The 23,499-nt window shown below is 39.3% G+C and overlaps 1 protein-coding gene across 2 annotated transcripts in view; it reads left to right on the forward strand.

Annotated features, from left to right (window-relative positions):
• Positions 1-270: 270 nt before the first annotated feature.
• Positions 271-23,499, forward strand: part of LOC122799534 (P2X purinoceptor 2-like) — a 409,405-nt gene continuing 386,176 nt past the window's right edge. The window contains exon 1 of one of the 2 annotated variants that reach the window (XM_044068664.1): positions 271-767. In XM_044068664.1, coding sequence (XP_043924599.1) covers positions 628-767 — 140 coding nt within the window. In that variant the 5' untranslated portion in view covers positions 271-627. The remainder of the gene's footprint in view (positions 768-23,499) is intronic. The other variant, XM_044068663.1, reaches the window with a different exon arrangement.

The following is a 23,499-nucleotide window of genomic DNA, read 5'->3' on the forward strand; positions in this document are numbered from 1 at the left end:
TTTCCTACTTCCTGGCTAGAAAAAAGCACTTTATATCAATTTATATATGGTGGCTGTCGATAACTGTGACAAGCCAAGGAAAGATCTTTTTAGCTACTGAACTGAGTTTCTGTAGTACAGGTTTACTTGAGCAGTACCTGTGTTCTGGGTCTTGGCAACACTGTCAGAAGTTCTATCCTACATGCTGCCATAAAATAGGGCTTGGATTTTTGACATTATGTATACTAGACATAAAAAGCCTGTCTCACGGGGCCTCATTATTCTGCTGCTGCTTAAAAATCCATCTCACATTGGCTGCTCCATGTCAAGGAAGTAGGTTGGCTAGGAAGAGGTTAACAGTTAATAGCTATTTCTGTTTCATTAATCCACTGAGTGTGGCTATTTCAGTGCAGATTGGTTTCCAAGTAACTTATTTCTTATGTTGTGGTCAGTAGCACACTATATACTGCCAGATAAATTGAGAGAAGCCCAACACAGACTGACAGAGTGAGGAAAAGAGACTATCAAAACCATCCAGTACCAAGAGAGACAGCAAAGACCCCAAGCTAACAAGAGGTACTGTGATAGTGACAACACTTTCTTTTTTAATTGATGAAACTACATTTGTGACTTCTCCAGCGTGGAACCATGTGGATAAAGAAAGCACTTGTTCAGTCTGTCAGTGAATTCTGGGAGTATGAAACTCCAAAAGTTATGGTTGTGAAAAGCAGACTCCTGGGTGTTATCTACAGGACTGTTCAGCTGCTTATCATTATGTACTTTGTCTGGTATGTACATTTTTTGAAGGATTACAACAAATAAATGTAAATGCAGTTATACTGTAGGAAAAATAAGGAGCTACCATGCAAGACACTCCAAGAAGTTTCTGTAGCATATACAGATTGGGTATGGTATTATGGAAGACCACCTGTTGAGAAATGTTCTGTTTACTTGGTCTGAGGCGTGTATTTTATTGGGAATAATATTTTCAAGTGTTACAGTCTAGTTGCCTACTTCTTTCGATTTCTTTACACTTAATGAGACAAACCTCAAGTTCTGAGGTTTGTTTGGTGATATTAAAGCATTAACAACATCTTGCATCTCAGTTATAACTGCAGTTTTATGGAGGAAAAAAGAAACAAAAAGCAAAGCTAGTACAATCAGAGAAATCACAGTTTTTAAGGAAAGCAGGGGACTGTAGTAGTTGTACAACAGTTTAACCTCTAGACAGGTAACCAAAAATCATAGGGTCAATATATGATGAACTGCATGGACAGTTTGCTTATTTAACTTCCCCATTTACCATACTGGTGGACACTCATGCACACACCTGCATACTTTTATACATTACTAGTTTACTTTGTCCACTGTTTTCTGTATTTTTTTATGTTTTTTTCTAGTAGTTTTCATTGTATAAACATGTTTTTGGGGCAGTAAAAATGAAAACTGTCTTGACAGCTTTTTTTTTTTTTGCAAAGCACTGACATTTTTCTGAGCTGTTAGTAACTTAGTTTTTTTATGCACACTAATATGCATGGCTGGATATTTACTAGATTTTAGTAGATATTATTAGAGAGATGTATTTTTTGTATTTATAGTGTTCTAGTTTGATTATGTTTATGGTTAGATAGCTATGTTTTTTCTTGATTTTAAGTTCTTCTCACAGACTTGATGAAGGCTTTATTGCATTAGTTAGCTGAAAGTGATTTTAGTTAAAAAGTCTTTTTATGTATATCTTTTTATGGATGTGTTATGATTTTCTTAACACCTGATCTTGGAATGGTGGTTGCAAATAGGTAGGTAGTGTTTTCCTTAACTTGGATTTAGTTTGAGCTTTAGTAGTACTGTGTGGGGGTGGGTACTTGCTGTTCTAAAATGCAGTTTTACGACCCTCTTTATAATGTTTGCCATGAAGAGGCTGGTTTAAAATTAAACAACACTTATGTTTTCCACACCTATTTCTAAGTATATACAACCTTATATGTTTAATATTGTTAAAATATTTCTGATTTTTTGTTACTGAGGATCACTTGTCTGTGGCGAATAAAGGCTTGTTGCTTTGGAACCCTACCTGGGTTTCAAGATTTTTGGAAATTATTGTGACTGAGCTCACCGCTAGTTTCTCTGTTTTTTTTTTTCCTCAACACTCGTGGTGGTGAGGTTGAAACTAGACAGATTCCTATGCTTGTTCATTTCTTATTTTTTATTTTGCTACATTTATCAAAACAGGCAAATGGTATGAACAACATTGTAGCTATGAAGAGACCTGATTCTGTATCTTTTGTACAACAAGCAACTGTTTGTCTAGCATGGATGTGATCATATAAAATAGATGAGAGCAAAGTTAAGGAGACTGTGAAAGTAACAGGTCAACAAGCATTCTCACTGAAAAACAGGCACCTGCTAAAAGTGATAAAAATAAGCAAGGACACACAATAAAAGAGTTTCTGTACTTGTTTTACAACAGGAATGTAGTTCCTGCATTTATTTCTTCTGACATTTGATGGTTAATTCTTACAAAAGAAACATTTTCTTTAACCCAACTTACAACATTGCCCAGTAGAAAAGTAAGGCTTATCTGCTCAAAGACTAGTTTTGCCCATCTTAACTTTTCATTCACCCTGCAGTGAAGACTGAAAAAACTATTCACATGGACAGTGACCACAGTCAAGTCACCAGGTGTCCACATACATCCCACCATAATTAGACACTCTAGAAGTGCTGAGGTAGTTTGTTCACTTTAAACATGCTGCAATAGTGACTTAAATAGGAAACTTTCAATTTTTGTGGGAGTTAGGAGCAACTTCGGCTCTCACAGTGGTGAATGCAGGTGACTGCTCTGCTGTTTAACAAGGATTGTGCCTACAGATGGATTGGGCTGAAAAGTCACATCTCAGGTGTACTGTTGTTACACAGCATGTCTCTATGTATTAAAATGATGTATCTGTGTATTAGAATGTAGCAGTCCCATACCCATGAACATCAGCTAGTTCTAGTGTCTTGCTCAGTGCTACTTACTGTAAATGAATGTTGCAATGGCTACTTTCCTTTGACTGAATGCTCTTTCCAAATCTCTTTCATCTTACCAGTTTGCTTTAATTTTTTTCAGTAAGAGCAGGCACGGGTATTTTTGTGGGAAGATTTTTTTAATGAGTTGAAGTGCTTAGGCAAAACTTCCCCTTCAGCATAAAGACCACAGCTATGGAAAGTGATTTGTGGCAATACTTAGGGCTAACAGTTTAGTGTTCTATTCACACCTTTCTTGTTCATCCAGGTAAATTGACGGTCTAGTTATGCATAGCTATTCTGCTGGCATATTTTTAACTCAAGCAAGGAACCTTTGCTACTCAAGGCTTAGAAATGTTTTATTTATTTTTATTTATATTTTACTCAATGAATAGATTCACCCTAAATGTATAGTAACTTAAGTGTACAAATTACAGCATTTAGCTATAATAATGTTTCAGCCATTTTACCTTAAATCTATGTAAAAGCTAATTAATTTTTTTTTGGTTTTATGTACCAGTGCTGAAACTGAAAATGGTTCATGGGGATCAGTGGTAATCCTACCCTGGTTGAGAAATGAATATATTTTAACAATGACACAGGCTAAATTAAAGTTTTATACGTAATAAATAGCAGTGTAGCCTAAAAGGATACAATAGTTACAGAGAGTATGTATGTTGGTGTATCTGAGGATAGGTTGTGAGGTGGTACCTTAATTCACCCTGGAGTCAGGGAATGTTTCTAGGAATTGCACTCATTGTCTGAAGGGGTGGGTGGGGTCTGCTTGAATGTTTGCTGTTATAATGCTGTCCATCAATGGTCAATAGTAGTGTGCAGTACTGAAGGGGATGATTAGAAGTCAGCACTGGGGCTAGATTAACATTGACCACATTTTATGTCTAATTCAGCAGGAAATCCTCAGTTTTTTAGTTGTGTCAGTGGTACATCTGGTAGCACACTCAGCTTTAATACAAAAGGCTGCCAGTTCTATTCCCACACCAAGTAGATCAATTACTGACTCTGCAGTATAGCATAAGAGGGATGCTGCACTCCTGGGAGTGACATACTTTGAATGACATGTTAACCCAAGACCCCATCTGCTTGAGTAAGTGGTAGCTCAGGTGGATGTAAAAGATCCCACAGCACCTATTGAAAGGAGTATGGGAAGTTCACTGATGCCCCGGCCAAATTTCCCCTAGTTGTAATAAATACAACCTCAGGTGTCCCCTGAAAAAAGGCTACAAGCCTAGTGGGACTAACCTGGTCAACAAAGGATAAATAAAAAAATATGGTAGGCTGCAATCTGGCTAAAACACCAGACCTTCAGTCTCCTTTATTAGACAGATTTTACTTCAGATATTTTTATTCATATAACGTTTTCAAATTATATTTTATCTCCTTATCCTTTTTTTATGTTTCTCTATAATACCTTCCTCATTTTCAACTGTATTTCCAAAGCATTATTTCCTGTCTGCATTTGTTAAATGCGTTGAATGTCCTAAATACTTAAAACAGGTTTTGATCATGTTCTTTTCAGTTTTCAAGTTGCTTGGCTTGCTAGAGGAATAAAAATATCAAATGCTTTTAAGAACAACATCAACAGCAGCAGAATTAAGAAGTCTATGATGTGGCCCTAAGTATTGTGTGTGTGTGTGTGTGTGTGTGTGTGTGTGTGTGTGTGTGTGTGTGTGTGTGTGTGTGTGTGTGTGTGTGTGCATGTCTGCGTGTATGTGTGTGTGCGTGTGTGCGTGTGTGTGTGTGTCTGCGTGTCTGCGTGTGTATATGTGTGTGTGTGTGTGTGTGTGTGTGTGTGTGTGTGTGTGTGTGTCTGAATGTATTATCAGTTAGTAGAATGTAACTATTATTTTCTTTGTCTGTTTGAAATACTTTCTTTTGTTTATATTTTAGAATATTATGAACCTTTTTTTCTGTCCAAGCATCTTCATAGATGTTGTACTACAGTGGGCCTACTGGAGCAGACTTCAGTTACTGTTAATCCATTCTTCTTCAGCACTCCACATTCATGTTACTGACAAGCAGAAATACACACACACACACACACACACACACACACACACACACACTCTAGCACACATTCGCGCACACATGCACACACACACTCGCACACACACTTGCACACACACACACACTCACACACACACACATTCGCTCACACACACACTCGCACACACACACATTCGCTCACACACACACTCGCACACACTCACACACACACACTCACACACACACACATTCGCTCACACACACACACTCGCACGCCCACACTCACACACACACACACACACACACACACACTTGCATGGACACACACACACACACACACACACACACACACACACACACACACACACCTGCATGCACACACACACACACACACACACACACACACACACACACACACACACACACACACACACACACACACACACACACACACACACACACATATCACAATGACAGTGGTATGCTTTATTCCCATGTTAATATATCACCAGTGATCACAACACAAAATGTTATGCTTTGCTACATCTAGGTTAGTATGTACAATCTGATTCTGTTCTAACTAGACACAGCTCATTCCTTCTACTCAATGTTTTTAATAGGTTAATTAATGTCTGAGTTATTGCAGAGAATCCATACTTCACTCCTCCATTTGCATAGTTTTCCAGTTTAATATCCCCACTACACCTCTCTAACATCATCATTTTACCCTTCCATTAACACAAAAATACTGATACTGTACAGTTCTTAGTGTGATGCACTTATTCCTTATAAAACACCAATAATAAAGCTGTCTAGGCATGCTCCCCACTCATGATCATCAGTACCACTTTAATCTAAAACACCCACTGTTGACTGTAATAGAATCAAACACAAAAGGTCAAAAGCAACATAACTGACACAGTTCTAGGTATGTCTTGAGAAACAGCCTTACAGCATGCAAATTATGACTTAAAAGAAATAAAAACATTGTTTTGCAGGGGACAAGCCCCCTGCACCCCCATGTGTGATGGCCTGAGCCCCAACATTCTCTGCTAATTATGCATACTAACTCTGAGATTGCACAAACCTAGGGTAAGGGCGTAAGGGCACATTTCCCAACCTCTGGATTTGTGCCACCTCACATACCTTTTAATCATCTGCTTAGTCAACCATATGCAGTCACCTAGGCAGCTGTTGAACTAACACTTATTTCACCTGATCACTGGCACCCAAATATATATATATATATATATATATATATATATATATATATATATATCCAGACTCAATGTCCACACCTTTCCTGCTCCACTTGGACAACAGGAAAGCTGTCAATACTGCTACATGATCGCTCCATCGCTATAATACCAGGCTGGGGAATATGCCATTTCTCCAGTATTGTACAAACCCAAAGCTGGTATATATTATAATTGTGAAGACTGGTAGAGAAGGGTGAAGGCTGCCAGCCTAGCCAGACAGAAATATTCTATCATTTGTAAGTATGAATGTGAATCACAGGCTTGTTGTCTTAAATGAAAAAAATGCTGTTACAAAAATGTGGCAACAGTGCTCTCAACTGACCCAGTAAAAGCATGTTGTGATCTTTTGATCTAAAGTCGGCTCCAGTCCGGCTAGATCAAGGCTTCCTGCCTATTGTTTTAAGGCTAAAGTTAATGACCAGAATTTACATGTGGAATGTCCTTTATTCCTCTAAGTGTAAAAGAATGTAAATACAGTTTCTGTCAGCCTGGGAACACCAGGAAGGTGTAAAAGATGATGTGATGTTTAGCAGAACTGGAGTTTCAATTTAAACAGTGAGATCCAGAGATTATTAAGCATTTTTGTCGGACTATCCAACTCACAGCACTGCCTGTTGCTCTATGTAAGTAAGCTATATTAGAAATATGTTTTCTTGTAGCAATAGCTAGGAATTAGAAAGTTTAGACTGTGTTTTTCTGTGATGTCAGAACTGTATTACTGATTGATTTTAAGTATTTCTGTGTGATCTCTGAACTCTCTTGACTAGCATTGACTGTGTTGACTGTGTAGTAGAAAATATTGTCTTGTGTTTTTTAATTATTTATTATTAAATATTTTAAAACCTTTTAACTGTGGTTGGTTTGTGTAGAGATAAGTTAAGCTCTAGAGTGCATTGCATATTTATAGAGTTTATTGTACAAAGCCACTCTAATAAGCCTTGACTGATTAGTCACACTTACCAATTGAATAATAATATTACACAGTAATAATTGGACACCCTTTTAAGGGCCTTTGGGTAGCTGATAATATTAGCTGGGTGGTAGCAGTAATTACTACTGTATAGTCTGTGTAAAAGAGGCACAGCTGGAGAACCTGTGCCAGCCTTCCCCAGGAGTGTCTGTGTGGTTGTATAAACTTATCTCAAAGTGTGTGTCAGTTACTTGGGCAGGGGCACGAAGCACTGGTTGGACAGAGAGGGTGCTGGAGATTTTAGCTTGCCCAGCTAGGCTGAGATCTGGACCCTATAGCTGTGCCAGTGGGGAGTCTTACTGGGGACCTAGGGAGCAAGGGAGCGACCTGCCCCGGACTGACTGTGATCTCTGTGTGCTCTTAAGGGAAATTGCACTTTACTGTGTGTATTTGTTATCCTTTCCTCATATATGAGATGCCCTCTCTGGTGTTAGTGGTGAGGACTGAGGCTCCTTGGTTGCCTGGCCAGGGCATGGGAGTCACAATAATTAACAGAGAATTTGGGGGGGCACTGGATACATCTTGGAATATCTGTTGATGTTTCTTTGTCTTTTTTTTTTGACATTTATAGTGTCACTCTGAGTATTTTGGAAGCAAATTGCTAGAAATGAAGAATTTGTCTTTGAGGATGGCCATTATTTTTTTTTCTTAATGCTGGAAGCAAAAAAGAAAACTCAGATAATTGCACTTTTTCCTTTTTGCCCCTCTGCAAAAATATTTCTTATCTGTTGCATCTTCCAAGGTTATGTTTTGGAGTATGTTGTCAATCTTTTTGTCATATATATATATATATATATATATATATATATATATATATATATATATATATATATATATATGATTTATTATAACATTTACGAGTACAGGTTCGCCGAAAATGGGAATGTCGAATCAAAGTTGGTTAATTCCCGTTTTTGCTGATTTGCACTATTGCGAGTGTGCAGTTAAGAAGCTGCCACTGTGCATTCACACATATGTCAACAGAATTATGATTACAGATCGTGGTACAGTGGAGATCGTGAAATTACCCTTTTTCCCCACTGTAGTGTGATCTTGGAGTTGGAATATATTATTTTCAGGGGGTGTGGGGGATGTAGCCCCCCACATGGGGGTCCAGGGGTATGTAGCCCCCCCTGCAAAAAGATGACATTACGTGGTATGCAGTAGTGATTTGCTTCACAGTATGTTGAAAGTACAAATTTGAATTTGTTGGTATGTAAACTTTCACATCTGATTCACAGATGTGAATGGATTTTTTGTGCACTTTGACATTGTCATAGTAAATATATATATATATATATATATATATATATATATATATATATGTATATAAATGTACATACACACCCATATATGTATATAAATGAATTATAGATGCAATAGTCTGAATTAATGAGCAAAATATACTTATAAATCACAAATTTTAATTAAACAGATAAGAATGATATCAAAAGAAATTTTTGCATATACTAGGACCACACACTATATTTATGAAACAAATTACTAGAAATGAAGAATGTTTCTTTGAGAATGGCCTTCAGGTTTTACTTTCTCACCAATGGAATCAAAACAGAAACTCATATATTTGCATTGTTTTTCTCTCTCTTTTTTTTTTTTTTACAAATGCAATATTTTAACAAAACTAAAATGTAATAAAATCTTCTTAAAAGGCTAAGGAGGGAGTTATTCCAATTTGGAATTTGTTCCCTTTTATCGTTGGACAACAGTTTCTGCACAGTGACATTCGTTTAACTGCACACTCTCAATAGTGCACATATGATGACATGTATATCCTCAAGCTGGTGTTCATGTACTCCGTAGCCTCAAACAGCAGAATAGCATTGATATCTTGCACTGCAGTGTGTGGTATTTAAGCAAACCAATGCATATGCCATGTGTTAGAGCCAGTTAAAGCAATAAGCTGGTGATCCACAGACATAAATAAGTGACTAGGACTAAACACGATCTGAAATCAGTGGTAGTAATCCTTGCGTAGATGTTTCCTACAGGGTGATGTGCTACTGTCAATGATAGTGACTTTTTTCACGGGAGTATATTGGAACATTTTCAATGGTCGAAACTATAGGTTTCAACTTCCTATTGGTTATGCTGAAGCAACCAGGAGTCTTGGCAGCATGTGGCGTGACTACTTTGTTCGCTTTACTATGTTACTGTTACTCTGAAGTTGTTTCTATGTTCTGTAACTGAATTCTGGTGCAGGACCAACGAAAAATAATCTGTAAACTGTCTGCTTTCTGATGTACTGTAACTGCTGGCCCCACTGAGATAGCTGGGATTCATGATAAGTGACTGGTTTAAAAGATCGATCATAATCACATCTATTAAAGGAGATTGACAGCCATAATGTTTAATAAATTTGATTATGATCGATCTTTTAAACCAGTCACTTATTATGAATCCCAGCCATCTTAGCAGGGCCGCAACTGTACTGTTCTGACACTGTGTTTGTATTAACGCATTTGTGTGAACAATAGTCTATTAGGATGAACTGCATTTACAATACATCTCCTTTGGAAGGCAGATTAATTCATTGTTCAGTTCGTAAGGTTGGTCAGCAAATGATAAATGCAGCACAACTGCACAAAGTGAAATTTCAGTCCTGATTGAATCTGTTTCACTTAAATGCATCTATGGGTGATTAGTTAAAATGCCTGGATGAAACAAGCTAGGAAAAAAACAAAGACACATCTGTGTTTTGTATCTGTACAGGCAGCATGCTATGCAAACGAGATGTGGCAAATAACTCAAAACGGTAATTACAAAACACAGTTTGCAATACCCTGTAAAATGGGTTTAAAATACAGAAGATCCAGTGAACGAAGAGAAGGAAACAGTATCTTACAAAATAAATTTGCTAGCTAGCAAGTAGGCAATTCCGAGAGTCATAACATGTACAATACAGAGTAGTGGAACACAAAAGTACTTGGATGATGAGATTATTTAGCAATAATCTCTTGGGATCTACTGCAGGGTCAGCTACCCAGCAATGTAAACATTAGCTACAGATGATGGTCACTGTTGATGTGATACCTGGACCACATAAGCAAAATGGGAAAAAATGAGGTTCTGGATGGGTGGAGGGAGGTTGAAACTCCAGTGCTGGTACTATTATTCAGCTTTGAATTACTGGGATGTGTAATGTATAATCTATAATGTTATCAGCATTCCTTGATAATACAGACAATAAGTTAAAGAAAAGTTTAAACACACTTGTGCCAGAGCCCATCACAGAAAGCTGGAAATCATGGTACTCCCATTGCAACTCAGTGGACACAAAACAGGGAGTGCTGTGCATTTGTGATGTAATTTTATGGAGACACAAACTGCACTATGGGAATATGGAGATTTGGTTGTATATCTAAATCTACAAGCATGAAAGCCTCATCAGGACATTCTGTGATATAGCAAATGTGAAAGTAATATGAACCACTAAGGGTGAATGGATGGAGTGACTTACTGTACAGTATACTAACAGATGTATGGTTGTCCTTTAATTCTTGCAGTCTGACCTTGATCTGTATCTTAGCCCATTTCTGATGTACTTTATTTTTTTCTTCTGTTTGTTTCACATTATTTAACAGTATTAATTGACATGATTCCTTAGTCTATGTATGTTTCAGTCAAAGTGTAACTTTTCAGTAGTTTAAGTCTTTTACTATGGAAGCTTCCACATTATTCTGTGTTCTTGTTAACCAGCTAAGTTAACTAATTCAAGGCATATAGCAGTGACTGAAGCCAAAAGCAGCACAAGTAAACAGCTACAACAAGGCTCAATACGACATCTGTGTCATGGCCTCATAGGAAGAGATTCTCCAGTTTGCTTCTTTGCTGGGGTGATTTCTCTGGACTCTGCATGCTGTTGCTCTGTTCATGTCAGTTTTCATTGGCTGCTTTGTTTTTCTCCTACGTTCTATAGATATGCAGTAGGTGTACTGGAGACTAAGTTGTCCATAGGTGTGATTATGTTAATATGTGAGACAGAAGAAAGCTAGGGCAATCTACTTCCATGTCTCCCTTTATCTTGAAAACTCTAGGGACAGCAGCGACTTTCTGTAGGGTCACTCTAGAATTCAGCTGCAAATCATGAGAGAGCCATAATCAGCACTGAGAGCCATAATCAAGCTAAAAAATTTCTCATAAGTTGACTACAACCTCCTAAGGGAGAGTATCTGTGGCTTCACACCACCGCTCTCCTCAGAGAATGCAGACAACTATGTGAACAGTACGCCAATGCAATATACAAGCATCTGTACAATTACATGGACTCAGCCATACCCAGCAGAACCAAAACCTGCTCCTCAAGGAAACACAAACCTGTTTGGTGGACGTCCTCTATCAACAGGCTTAACAACAAAAAGAAGAAACTGTTGTCCAAGAGTAAAAGGGAATAAATTCCAAATTGGAATAACTCCCTACTTTGCCTCAACAAGCAAATTAGATCACTAGTGAAAACCTCCAAGGCCATTTAGGAATCAAAATTAGCCTCCAAAGCAAAGGGAAACCATAAAGTCTTCTTCAGTTACATCAGGAACCTCTGTAGCAAAGACCAGGTTTGTTCTGAATTAGTACTTAACAGTATCAATTACATTGAACCTATTGACTTAGGCAACCTGCTAGCAGATAGGTTCAGTGCAAACTTCACCCCTCTGTCCCCCCCAAAGGCCCTTTTGACATGCTTAGTACTTGTCCCACACCTCACATCTCCATAGATCAAGTGTTACAGGCTTTATCCTAGGCAAAGAACACAGCTTCCACGGGACCTGATAGTATCGCAGGCTATATTCTGTGCCATCTCCAGCAAGAACTGGCTTCGCCATTGAGCACCCTATTCAACCACAGCCTAAGTACTAGCTTCATTCCAGCAGAGTGGAGAACTGCCATTGTCATCCCCTTTCACAAAGGTGGTGCCACTACTGGCCAGGAAGCTATCCCCCCATTAGCTTGACAAGTCTGATCTGTAAAGCCATGGAGCATATTATTATGGATCTCATAAACAAGGACATAGGCAATCTACAAGCACTTGACCCCACCCAGTTTGGATTTGTCAAAGGGCAGATCTTGCCTGTTGAACCTGGTTGACTTCTTTGAGACTGACACTAAGGCCCTGGATGAGGGAAAGTCAGTACATACAGCTTAACTTGATTTGGTCAAGGCCTTTGACACAATCCCCCACTCAGGCTTGAAAAGCTAACTCAACTTGGTGTAAATCCCTATCTCATCATGTGGGTGGCCAACTGGCTCACTGATAGGACCCTCAAAGTCAAAATAGGCACCTCCACCTCTGATAGCAAACCTGTCACTAGTGGAGTTCCTCAGGGATCTGTCCTGGGACCCCTACTGTTTGGAATCTATTTCTCAGAGGTCCAGGCAAAGACAAAAGGCCTGTAGCTGACCAAGTCTACAGACGACTGTAAGTTGGGTGCTGTCATTGACTCCCCAAATGATGGTAACATACTGCAAGAGGGTCTCACAGCAACTAATGACAGGTGCCAAAGTCATGGCCTCAAGCTAAATGCAAAAAATGTATCATCATACCATTCGGCAAAAACACAACCCCTATTAATTACCACATCAGTGGCAACCCCCTAAGCACACAACCTGTGGTGAGAGGACCTGGGCACTCAGGTTAATAACAACCTCACATTCTACCATCATGTAGCGGCAGTGGTCAGAAAAGCCTTTTACTTGGTTCATCTCATAAGTAAAGGGACTGCATCCAGAAAAAAGGAGTTATTACCTCTCTATACTCCTCCCTCATTAGACCAATAATTGAGTATAATGCCCCATTTGGGATGTGCGTCTCCAAACATCTTCACCAACTGGAAAGGTCACTGAAATACCTCACAAAGAGAATCCATGACCTCCAACACCTGTCCTATGTTGACAGGCTCATATCACTATCACTCTACTTGGTATCGTACAAATTGCAAAGGGGTGATCTGTGTCTCACCTACAAGGCAATCTTAGACCCTGCCCTACTAGAGTTGCTCCATATCCATAAGTCTAACTCCTCATGCACTACCCAATGAAAAGGCCTGAATCTAATATGTGACATTAACAAAACCTGCTGGAAAGACATTTTTATCACCCAGAGGCTGCCCCGTCTCTGGAATAGACCTCCCATACATGTCAAACAGAGCACCTCGCTGACCCTCTTCAAACACAACCTTGATAAGTGGATGGGAAACCAGAAATTTGTCCCAAGGGTTCCACCTGTGTCCCTCATTGACAGGGGTGACAGGTGCTGACTGAGGTTTCTTTTTGGGGATAAAGTCTTGGCTAGGCTTAGAAGGGCCCCAGGGCCATTAGCCTAGTAACCTCCTATGATCCTTTGTTCCTATGAGAGCAAGCAAGCCAGCAGGGATATCAAACACACAGACACACACACCTACTCACAGAAAGTAAACAATTGTCTTAAGCATGCCATCCAAAAGATTTCATAAACAAGCTATTAATATGACTGTTAACTAATATTCTTCACATCTAATGCTGAGCTTCAAAGGTTTTAATTCAATCATTGAGCTGACAGTGGTGGCTAAGTTTTCATTCACAGAACAGCTGAATCTTTAGGTCAATTGTCAAGGTCTACACATTTTGAGTGTAAGAGATATTTGCAAGAAATAAATAAATAAAGAAGTCAAAAAGGAAAACATAATGATACTTTTCTTATCAGCAAAGGTAATGAAATTACTAGTATAGTGATGAAGTTGGCTAGCAACGTTCAACACTCAAATGGTTGCAAGCACCAATGAGCACATCTAAATGCCAGTATAGAATTGGATTCTGATACTGCTTTTGTCAGGACTGAAGCTCTTGCTTCAGCAGTTCATGTGTGATTTAAGCTGTAGCAAGCTGCTTGCTACCAATCTAGTAAGTGGCTTGCTACAGTTTTTAAAAGCAGACCTACTTTTACTCCTCAATTCTTTGACGGGCAAAGCAGATTGGGGAAGAACTGACCTGGCTCTTGATTGTGTGGAATGTTACATCAGGAAGCTAACCTTTGTTTCTTTTTGCTCCTCATCATAGAGTTGATGGCCAGATTGTGGAGCAGCACTTGGAGCTACATGAGCCAGCTAAAGCTCTGAGAATCCATTTCATTTGATTTAAGGGACACTGCATGTATTTGCCTAGATATTACCAACCCAATTCTTTGGGAGCTCCGGAAACTGCTGGAATAGCACTGCAGTAAACAAAATTAGTTCCCTGCCACAAGATGAGATAGCAGCAACTTTGAAATTGCATCTGTATGCTGCCAAGATTTTCAATAGTCTCTGTATCCCAACCCATGCATCTGATAAAGGAATGTGAAGGGCTCCAGCATTCTCTTCCTTACCATTGTTGTAGTTACATCCTTCAACCAGAATATCTCTTTTACCTCCCAACATCTCCAGTAGACTGCAGAGACATGTCCACAGAGCAGGCTGTCTCCACAGTGGAGTAAATACCTGCCACACCCCCAAGGTATCTAGCTGTTTGACAGAATAACTTGAATGCAGCCTCTGTGCTACTTGTAATATGCCATTTCCAGTGGAGTTCAAGTAAGCTTGCTTTGTATCATCCTATTTCCCATGGCAAATGAATGTTCTGAGTACATGGTTCCAGTCTGGCCTACAGGAGCAGGGAACCCAAGAACTGTTGCAGCATAAAAGCTACTGTGTACTTATTCACATCTGAGCTGCCTATGTCCTTAACTTATCCCTTAAAGATAAAAAATAGAAGTGTGCCCTGTTCCTTTTACTCTTCTATATAAACTGTAAGACCAATGCCTTTGTTTAAAGGAGCTGTTTATGAGTTCAGCAACGTAGGTATAATACATATCACTTAGAAAAGTAGCGATTTCAGAACATTTTAACAGTAGCTCTCCACTCTAATACACTAATATTTGAAATCTAAGTCATAGATGGCAGCACATGAAAAGAAAGTGTGATACAGGGTGCAGGTCTATGTCCAGAATTTTATTAGGGGAATTTTGAAAGAAAATACATAAGTATTTAATGTTGTCTCTTCTCCAGGTGAAACCGAGGTAAAATTGAATACCTTTAACTTAGCAGCAAACTATTAACCATGAATAGCTCATTTTCTTTGTTGTTGTACCATATCCCTAAAAGATCTGCAGACTCTGCCAAGCATTTTAATTGTATCTCCATGTTCTTTGCAGAGTTAGTTATCAACAACCAGCAGTGATCTACAAATAAAAAGAACAATACCGCTATAACCTAGCATAATCATTCCCTTATCTCCATATTTATACCCAAAGTCCTAGCTAATAGATTGATAACAAAGAGTAATAAACACTGATACAGTTTTGGATTAAATATCATGAATTCCCTCACCTACCCACTCTGTTGATACATGAAAAAGACTGAAGACTGCCAGCTCTCCCTTCTCCATGACTTTTAAGCAACATGAGTGCCATTTAGACACTTTAGCTTTTTTGCGCTACAATAATGTATACTTTGTTGTGCAGGACACCTGTTCTTTTATTTTAGGACATTAAAGCCCAAGTGTTGATAGTCAAGCAGGTAACTATAGCCGAAAGCTGAACCACACAGCACCATGCCATAAATTGCTATAACAGCTACAAAACCTGTGAATACTTCATAACAGTTAGCTTTGTGTTTGTGAGTGTGTGTGGACTGATCAGGCATCAAAACTCATGTGACCAACAATTCACATCAAAGCACACACCAAAATAAGTCATTCAAAGTCCCTCATTTCAGATTAGAGTTTCTTTCAAAAACTTTTCTGCATAAGGCCCCTGAAATTTTCTGTCTCCTTAGTAATAAACACCTTTGTGAAGACCTCTGGGAAGAGTAAGTGACTGCCATCATCATGCTAGAGCTAGGCATTGTGGTCTGTAGTCCCAGGATCAAACTAGTTTTGAGTCAGGCCAGCAGTGAAATCCCTTCCAAGGTAATGACTGCAGTTCCAGCACCCACTGCTCCAAGTTATCCTCATCTGAAAACAGCAGCTAAAGAAGCCTGAGCACTAAAACTTAGACGAGAAAAAAAGACTAGGATGGGTAGCTGTAGACTGCTGCACGTATTAATTAAGGTACTTGTTAGCTCATTAGATCATGCAACAGGGACAAGCAATAATGACATTTACCTGTAGTAGGTTACTAGTCCAACTGTTCCTCCCTAGTTCTTCATGATCTTTTGTTGTCGCTGCTTTGCATCTTGATTTACTTTGTCTTTTCTGATTATGATTAATACTTTGTAGTTTCTTGCTGACTATGAGCTTCATTTCACTGTTTCATGTGTACCACTTGGCAAAAGGTTAATCCTGCTAGAAGACATTCACAATTTCCTTCTTCTTATACAACTCTTCTTATTGGGATATTTACTAATACAGATGTTTTTGCAAATTGAATTATTCAATAACCTGTTACATTCTTCAGTCTTAGATGTTGTGTATACTTTTTAGATGACCTGTCACTATATGCATGCAGTACTTTTTTAATTATATTCCATTGCCCTATTCATCTGTTAGTATTAGGGTTCTGCCACGTTATAAGAATCTTTCAGTTTGAGAGTAGAGTTTTCTAAATATAATAAATTTCAATCCAGTACTACTTTTATCATTTATGAGAATAATATAGCTCATAAAATGTTGCAACCATTTGTTCTGTTTTGGACCAAGCACAGTTTCTTCACTGTCTAAGTAAATGCTGCAAGGCTGGCTGCTACACTAACATTTTCTCAGTAATAATTCAATTAGTTAAACTTTGAAGTAAGTTTCTCTGCCTGGGACTTTTCCTGAATGGTTCAGCAATATGTGAATCCTCTTTTCTGGCCTCAAATGATACACTTTTAAAGTTATTTGAAACAGTGTGAGTAAATTTTGCTAATTAATAGATTTAAAAAGAAAATGACATCCTGCTTTGTCTAAACTGATGAGCTGCCTGATTTGCTTCTCTGCATATAATATACTTTTGTTATGTCTGAATGGTGTGCCACAGTGGAACTCTGGTCCGCTAATGATTGGCAGTAGATTTTTACATGCGGAGTTGCCGGCCCTGACACACAACCTTCAATGAAAGTATGCCCATTCACGCATGTCTCCACACAGAAGACGCTCTAGCTGAGAATAGAACAGGGCAACATCTTACTGTGAGGCGACAACGCTACCGCAGCACCACCACCGAAGTTTTGTTATGTCTGAATACATTCGTTAAAAACAGAATTAGCTCTGGAAATCTTTGTTTTCTTTATTCCCTTTTTTGGATGGACTTACAGTATTGTTTTCTTTTCTTACTGGCAATGTTTGTCTTTTCGGCTTTTCCCGGTTAGGGGTCGCCACAGCAGAACTCCGGTCCGCTAATGATTGGCAGTAGATTTTCACGAACGCCGAGGTGCCAGCTCGATGTTCAGCCTTCAACAAAGGCACGCCCATTTACACATGTCTTTCGAATGCCTACCCAACCGCGGGGAGGACTTGCAGACTCCACACAGAAGGCACTCCCCGCACTCCAGCTGAGAATCAAACGGGAGAACCTCTTGCTGGCAATATTGTCTGCTATTCACTAATATTCTTTGGTTTTATTCTCATTACAAGAAAACATTGTAGTGTATGGGGACTTTAAAAAAAAAGGTTGATACCAGAATGACTAACAATCAAACCCAAAACGCACACTATAGTTAAAATGACCAAACTAGAACTGGTACTTTGTACCTATTACAAAAATTAATAACATACAATAAAATAAAATTGTCTGATCAATATAAAATCTAGCACATTAAAATAGAACTGGAAATGTTAAAATAAAATGCAATCACTGTCCTTTGTCACTTCTTCATTAGCTGCTCACACATTCATATCTCCAGTACAACAGCCGATTTCTGCTTGAAATCAGCTGTGTTTTCTTTCTAAGAATGCTGCTTTTGTGAATGGAGTGCTATAAAATATTTACTGTACATTTAGAGCACTGAACTGCACCATTTAAAGTCATCCTTGGGGAGTTTCACTGAATATTTATGGCCATGAAATCTCATTATTTTACTGTAACTGAGAGCCAGGGGCACCTTATACTCTACAAAAGGACTACCAGCATCATAAATTCATGATACAAGTCCTTCATAAAACAGTCATGAGATCTTCTTGAAAGTGCATGCAGGGTGTGCACATCAGCAACCAGAAAAAAACTGCCAGGAAGCTTTATTGGAGTATTTGTATGTGTATTCGGGCAAATAGAGTACTCTTTGCCTGGGTAAATTGTTAGGATAGGGTTTGGAGTCTGGAAATGTGATTGATAAGTAGAAATATTTTAGATCTCCTTACTTATTTGTTTTTCTCAGTGTTTCCCTGAATGTTCTATCTTCACCTTTCCTGCCACTTCCTGTAAGAACCAAAATAATGTTTTTTCATTACCATACAGCCCTTTTATTCACATGTGTAAGTCATGTATTTACAGTGATGTATCAGTCCCTTTTTCATACTTTAATTATAAACATTTTCATCTATTAGTATAATCCCAATAAAAATGTTATACTGTCCTTCAGCCTTGCTACAGTCTTAAAGTGTCAACGTATGTTGAATTGTTACTGCTGAATCTCACATGCTGCCTCAGCACTAACCTGGCATCCTTTCTCAGCTGTTGAGCACCTGATCTGTCATCTGTTAAATTTGTTTAATTTGTGGCATTTGAACTATCATCTTGCCTTTAGTCATTCCAAGGGCTGGATTATCTGCAAAGAATGTTGTACTCACTAACTAATGAATGTAAACCTAAACATAATGCCACACAAGCAATTGTGCATAATAAATATTGTCTGACATTGAGTAGTGATACAAAAACATATTTTATAAATATATGAAAAGTTCAAGGCTGTCAGTTAGAATGCATTATGTGATACAGAGAGAGATATAGTCCTGCCTACCATCCATGTGAGCAGGGATCGGATAATAGTCTGGTAGACTTTCAAAGTGACAGGGAGAAAGGCATGCCTGTCCTGGGGGAGGGATGATTGTGCTGTAGGCCTATCCTGGGGAAGTGAAGATAGTGTTGTAGGCTATCCTGAGGTAGGGACAATTGTGCTGTAGGCCTAACCCAGTGGAGGGACAATTGTGTTGTAAGCCTATCTTGGAGGAGGAATTATTGTTCTGTAGGCCTCTTCTGGGGGAAGGACAATTGTGCTGTAGGCAGATTGTTTGTTAAACTGGTCTGGGTAGAAGAAGTATGCAATAATGATATTACAGATTTTTTCTTTGATGGTTAGTTTGAGATCTCATGACTTTTGTTGTGGTGAAATTTCTTTTGCAGTGCACCTTCCTGTGAGCCCAAGCTTTGACTCAATCCAAATACAGTCTCTTAATCAGGCTGTATCCCAGCCCCGCCCCCTGACTATTAAAATGAATGGTATGGGAAGTGAGACAAGAGAACTGTCACAGTTGCACACAGTGATGTGCTTGTCTACTTATGGTAAAGGTGTTACCCCATGTGCTAGGAAACTTGATTTTAGGCTACTGTATACAATGAGGCATGGTGTAGGAGCATCCCCACTTCCATTCTTAAGAGAGTACACTACCTAAGGCTGTCCCGGCATGTATCGTGTCTGCAATTCTGAGTTACAGAAAGGGGGACTCCCTTAATAGCACATCATCACCATCCTTCTCCCTAAAGAGAGGCACATAGCCAAGCCTATTACAGGCATCTCCCTCCCCCATCAGCACCTGCCGACTGCTAGTTGAACCTTAATTGCCTGACTCATAAGCAGTGCTTTAACCCTTTATCCCAATGGAGCTTGTAAGAAGTCTGAACTTCAAGAACGTCTGTAAAATAAATATGCTGGTGACAAGAATCAGAGTAGCTAAGACATAACTTTATTTTATGCACACATCTGAGATGCAGTACTAAGTTACAATTTCAACCTGTCTGTCTCCAAATAAATATTTCACTAGATATTTACATCAAAAGCAAACAGCAGTTTGATACACAAAGCATCATGTTATAAACTTCATAGACAGATATATATTTTTCTATTTTACATTTGTTGACCGGGATAGTCCGATGGGATACATGTCTATTTTCAGTGGAGGCCCAGGGAGGAAAGCTCCAAGGTACAAACAGAAAGACATTACATAAAACATAAAACATGTTATCACTGTTTACAGGCTACAGCAGAAAGCAAGTTGTACAATTTCACAAAAATCAGGTTTGATAAGGTAAAAAACCTAGAAACTGCAATTCAGTAGAGTAGCCAGGAAAAGCCAAAAGAAGAAGAAGAGGAAGAAGTAATGAAAATATACCTTACAATAATAATGAGAGTGCTAGTCAGGCTTGGAACAAGGACATAACCAGTGTGACTTAAAATACTGTTTTAGACTTTTCTTGAATTGACTTAGGGTGGCTTCTAGAGTAATATTTGCAGGAAGGGTATTCCAAATTTTCCCAACAGAGTTGGCAAACAGAGAGACACCAGCTGAATTGTTGGTTTTGACAGTTTGGACAAGGAGTCTATTAGAAGATCGACGTGTTCTGAGGTTGCTATAGGGGTAGATAATGTTTTTGAGTGCAGGTGTGTTTTCAGGTTGGTTAAGTACTTTATATGCCACTATAAGCAAGTTGTACTGAATTAGGCAAGGCAGTTCTAACCACCCAAGAAATTTTAGGTTATTACAGTGGTGTGTCCCGTAGGGCATGCCAGTTGCAAATCTGGCAATGTGATTATAGCAACTAGATAGTTTATTGAGTTCCATTTTATTTAGGTTGGTGAGTAGAGGGGAAGCATACAGTAGAGTCGAGTGTAAGTGAGAATGGGCAATGGCAGTTCTGGCCAGTGGGGTTAGGAAAGGTTTGATTTTATAAAGTGACCCAAGTTTTTTATTGATGGCTTTAATAGGTTTATTGACATGCATGTCGAATTTAAGGTTATTGACAATGCTGATACTTAGGAGTTTTGTATAGGAGTCTGAGAAGATTGTGGTGCCATTATTAGATTGTATGGAGAAGGATAAGGCATTGGACCTACTAGTGGGGGAGAAAAGTAGTAGCTTTTTTTTATTAGGGTTTAGGATCAGATGATGGTCAGATAGCCAGTTTTCAACTGTGTTAAAAGTATTCTAGGATAATGTCCACAGATCTGACTGAAGGGAAGCCAAGCATATCAGAGTGGAGTCATCTGCATATTGAATGCATGTTGCATCAGGGATGACAGTGTAGAGATTGTTAATAAAAATGCAGAACAGAAAAGGTCCAAGTATAGAGCCCTGGGGGACTCCCAGGGTATTAGGTAGGAGAGTAAATAGTTTGTTCTGTCATAAGACGGCCTGTTATATACCATTCAGATAAGATTGGAGCCATTGGAGAGCTAGATTATCTAAGTAATTTGTTTTCAGGGTATGGAGTAGTATCTGGTGATCTACCATGTCAAATGCCTTGGAGAGATCCAAGAAGAGGGCTGAGGATAATTTATTATTGTTGTGGTTATGGTTTATGGTGTCAGAGAAGGGAAGAAGGGCTAAGGTGGTGCTGTGATGAGGCCTGAAATCATGCTGAGAGTTAGCCATTAGATTGTTCTGGATAAGATGTTGTAGTAACTGTCTATGGATGCATTTTCCATATTTTTGGCCAGTGGTGACAATATAGCTATGGGCCTGAAATTAGATAGTTCAGTGGTGCTCCCACCTTTATGGAGTGGTATTACATAGGATATTTTCCAGATGGAGGGGATGATGGCTTCTCCTATGGTTCAGCTAATTACAATGGAGATGAGGTAAGCTATGGCATTTGCAGCTTTTTGCAGTTACTTTGCAGGGAGAAGATCAGCTGATAGGGTGGTAGGTTTTAATTTTTTGAGTAGGGCTTCAATAAATGAGGTGGCAACTGGATGAAATCTAAAGGAGAGGTGGGTACTAGGAATAGAGGACTTTGCTCTGGGGCAATTAGGAGGAAGCTGACTAGCTAGGGATTGGATAGTCTCAGTGAAGAAGCGGATGAAAGTGTTTGCAACATCCTAAGGAGGTTTATCAATGGCGACTGCGGGGGTTGGAGTGGTGGTTTTACCTGGGTGTATTAATTTATTTATACCTGCCTAGAATATTTGAGGGTTGGTTTGATTTTTCTGTTGTAGATGGCAGTAGTAGGGTTTTTTTTGTCTAATCATCATCTTCTTTCGGCTGTTCCCATTAGGGGTTGCCACAGCGGATCACCTGTTTCCATTTCTTCCTGTCCTCTGCATCTTGCTCTGTCACACCAACCACCTGCATGTCCTCTCTCACCACATCCATAAACCTTATCTTAGGCCTTCCTCTTTTCCTCTAACCTGGCAGCTCCATCCTTAGCATCTTTTTCCCAATATACCCAGCATCCCTCCTCAGCACATGTCCAAACCAATGCAATCTCGCCTATCTTGCTTTGTCTCCAAACTGTCCAACCTGAGCTGACCCTCTAATATACTGATTCCTAATCCTGTCCATCCTAGTCACACCCAGTGCAAATCCTAACATCTTTAACTCTGCCACATCCAGCTCTGACTCCTGCCTTTTTGTCAATGCCAACATCTCCAACCCATATAACATAGTTGGTCTCACTACCCTCTTGTAGACCTTCCCTTTCACTCTTACTGGTACCCGTCTGTCACAAATCACTCCTGACACTCTTCTCCACCCATTCTACCCTGCCTGTACTCTCTTCTTCACCTCTCTTCCACACTCACCATTACTCTGAACTGTTGATCCCAAGTACTTAAACTCATCCACCTTTACCAACTCTACTCCCTGCATCCTCACCATTCCTCTACCCTCCCTCTCATTTACACACATATATTCTGTCTTAGCCCTGCTGACCTTCATTCCTCTCCTCTCTAGAGCATATCTCCACCTCTCCAGGGTCTCCTCAACCTGGTCCGTACTCTCACTACAGATCACAATGTAATCTGCAAACATCATAGTCCACAGGGCCTCCCGTCTGATCTCATCTGTCAACCTGACCATCACCACTGCAAATAAGAAAGGGCTCAGAGCTGATCCTTGATGTAATCCCACCTCCACCTTAAACATATCTGTCACTCACACCGCAGTCCTCACCACTGTCACACTACCTTCGTACATATCCTGGACCACTCTTACATACTTCTCTGCCACTCCCGACTTCCTCATACAATACCACAACTCCTCTCTAGGCACCCTGTCATATGCTTTCTCTAAGTCCACAAAGACACAATTCAACTCCTTCTGACCTTCTCTGCATTTCTCCAACAACACTCTCAGAGCAAACATTGCATCTGTAGTGCTGTTTCCTGGCATGAAACCATACTGCTG

This window comes from Protopterus annectens, chromosome 4.part0, assembly GCF_019279795.1.
Source record: "Protopterus annectens isolate FY-2018-M chromosome 4.part0, PAN1.0, whole genome shotgun sequence".
NCBI classification, from domain to species: Eukaryota; Metazoa; Chordata; order Ceratodontiformes; family Protopteridae; genus Protopterus; species Protopterus annectens.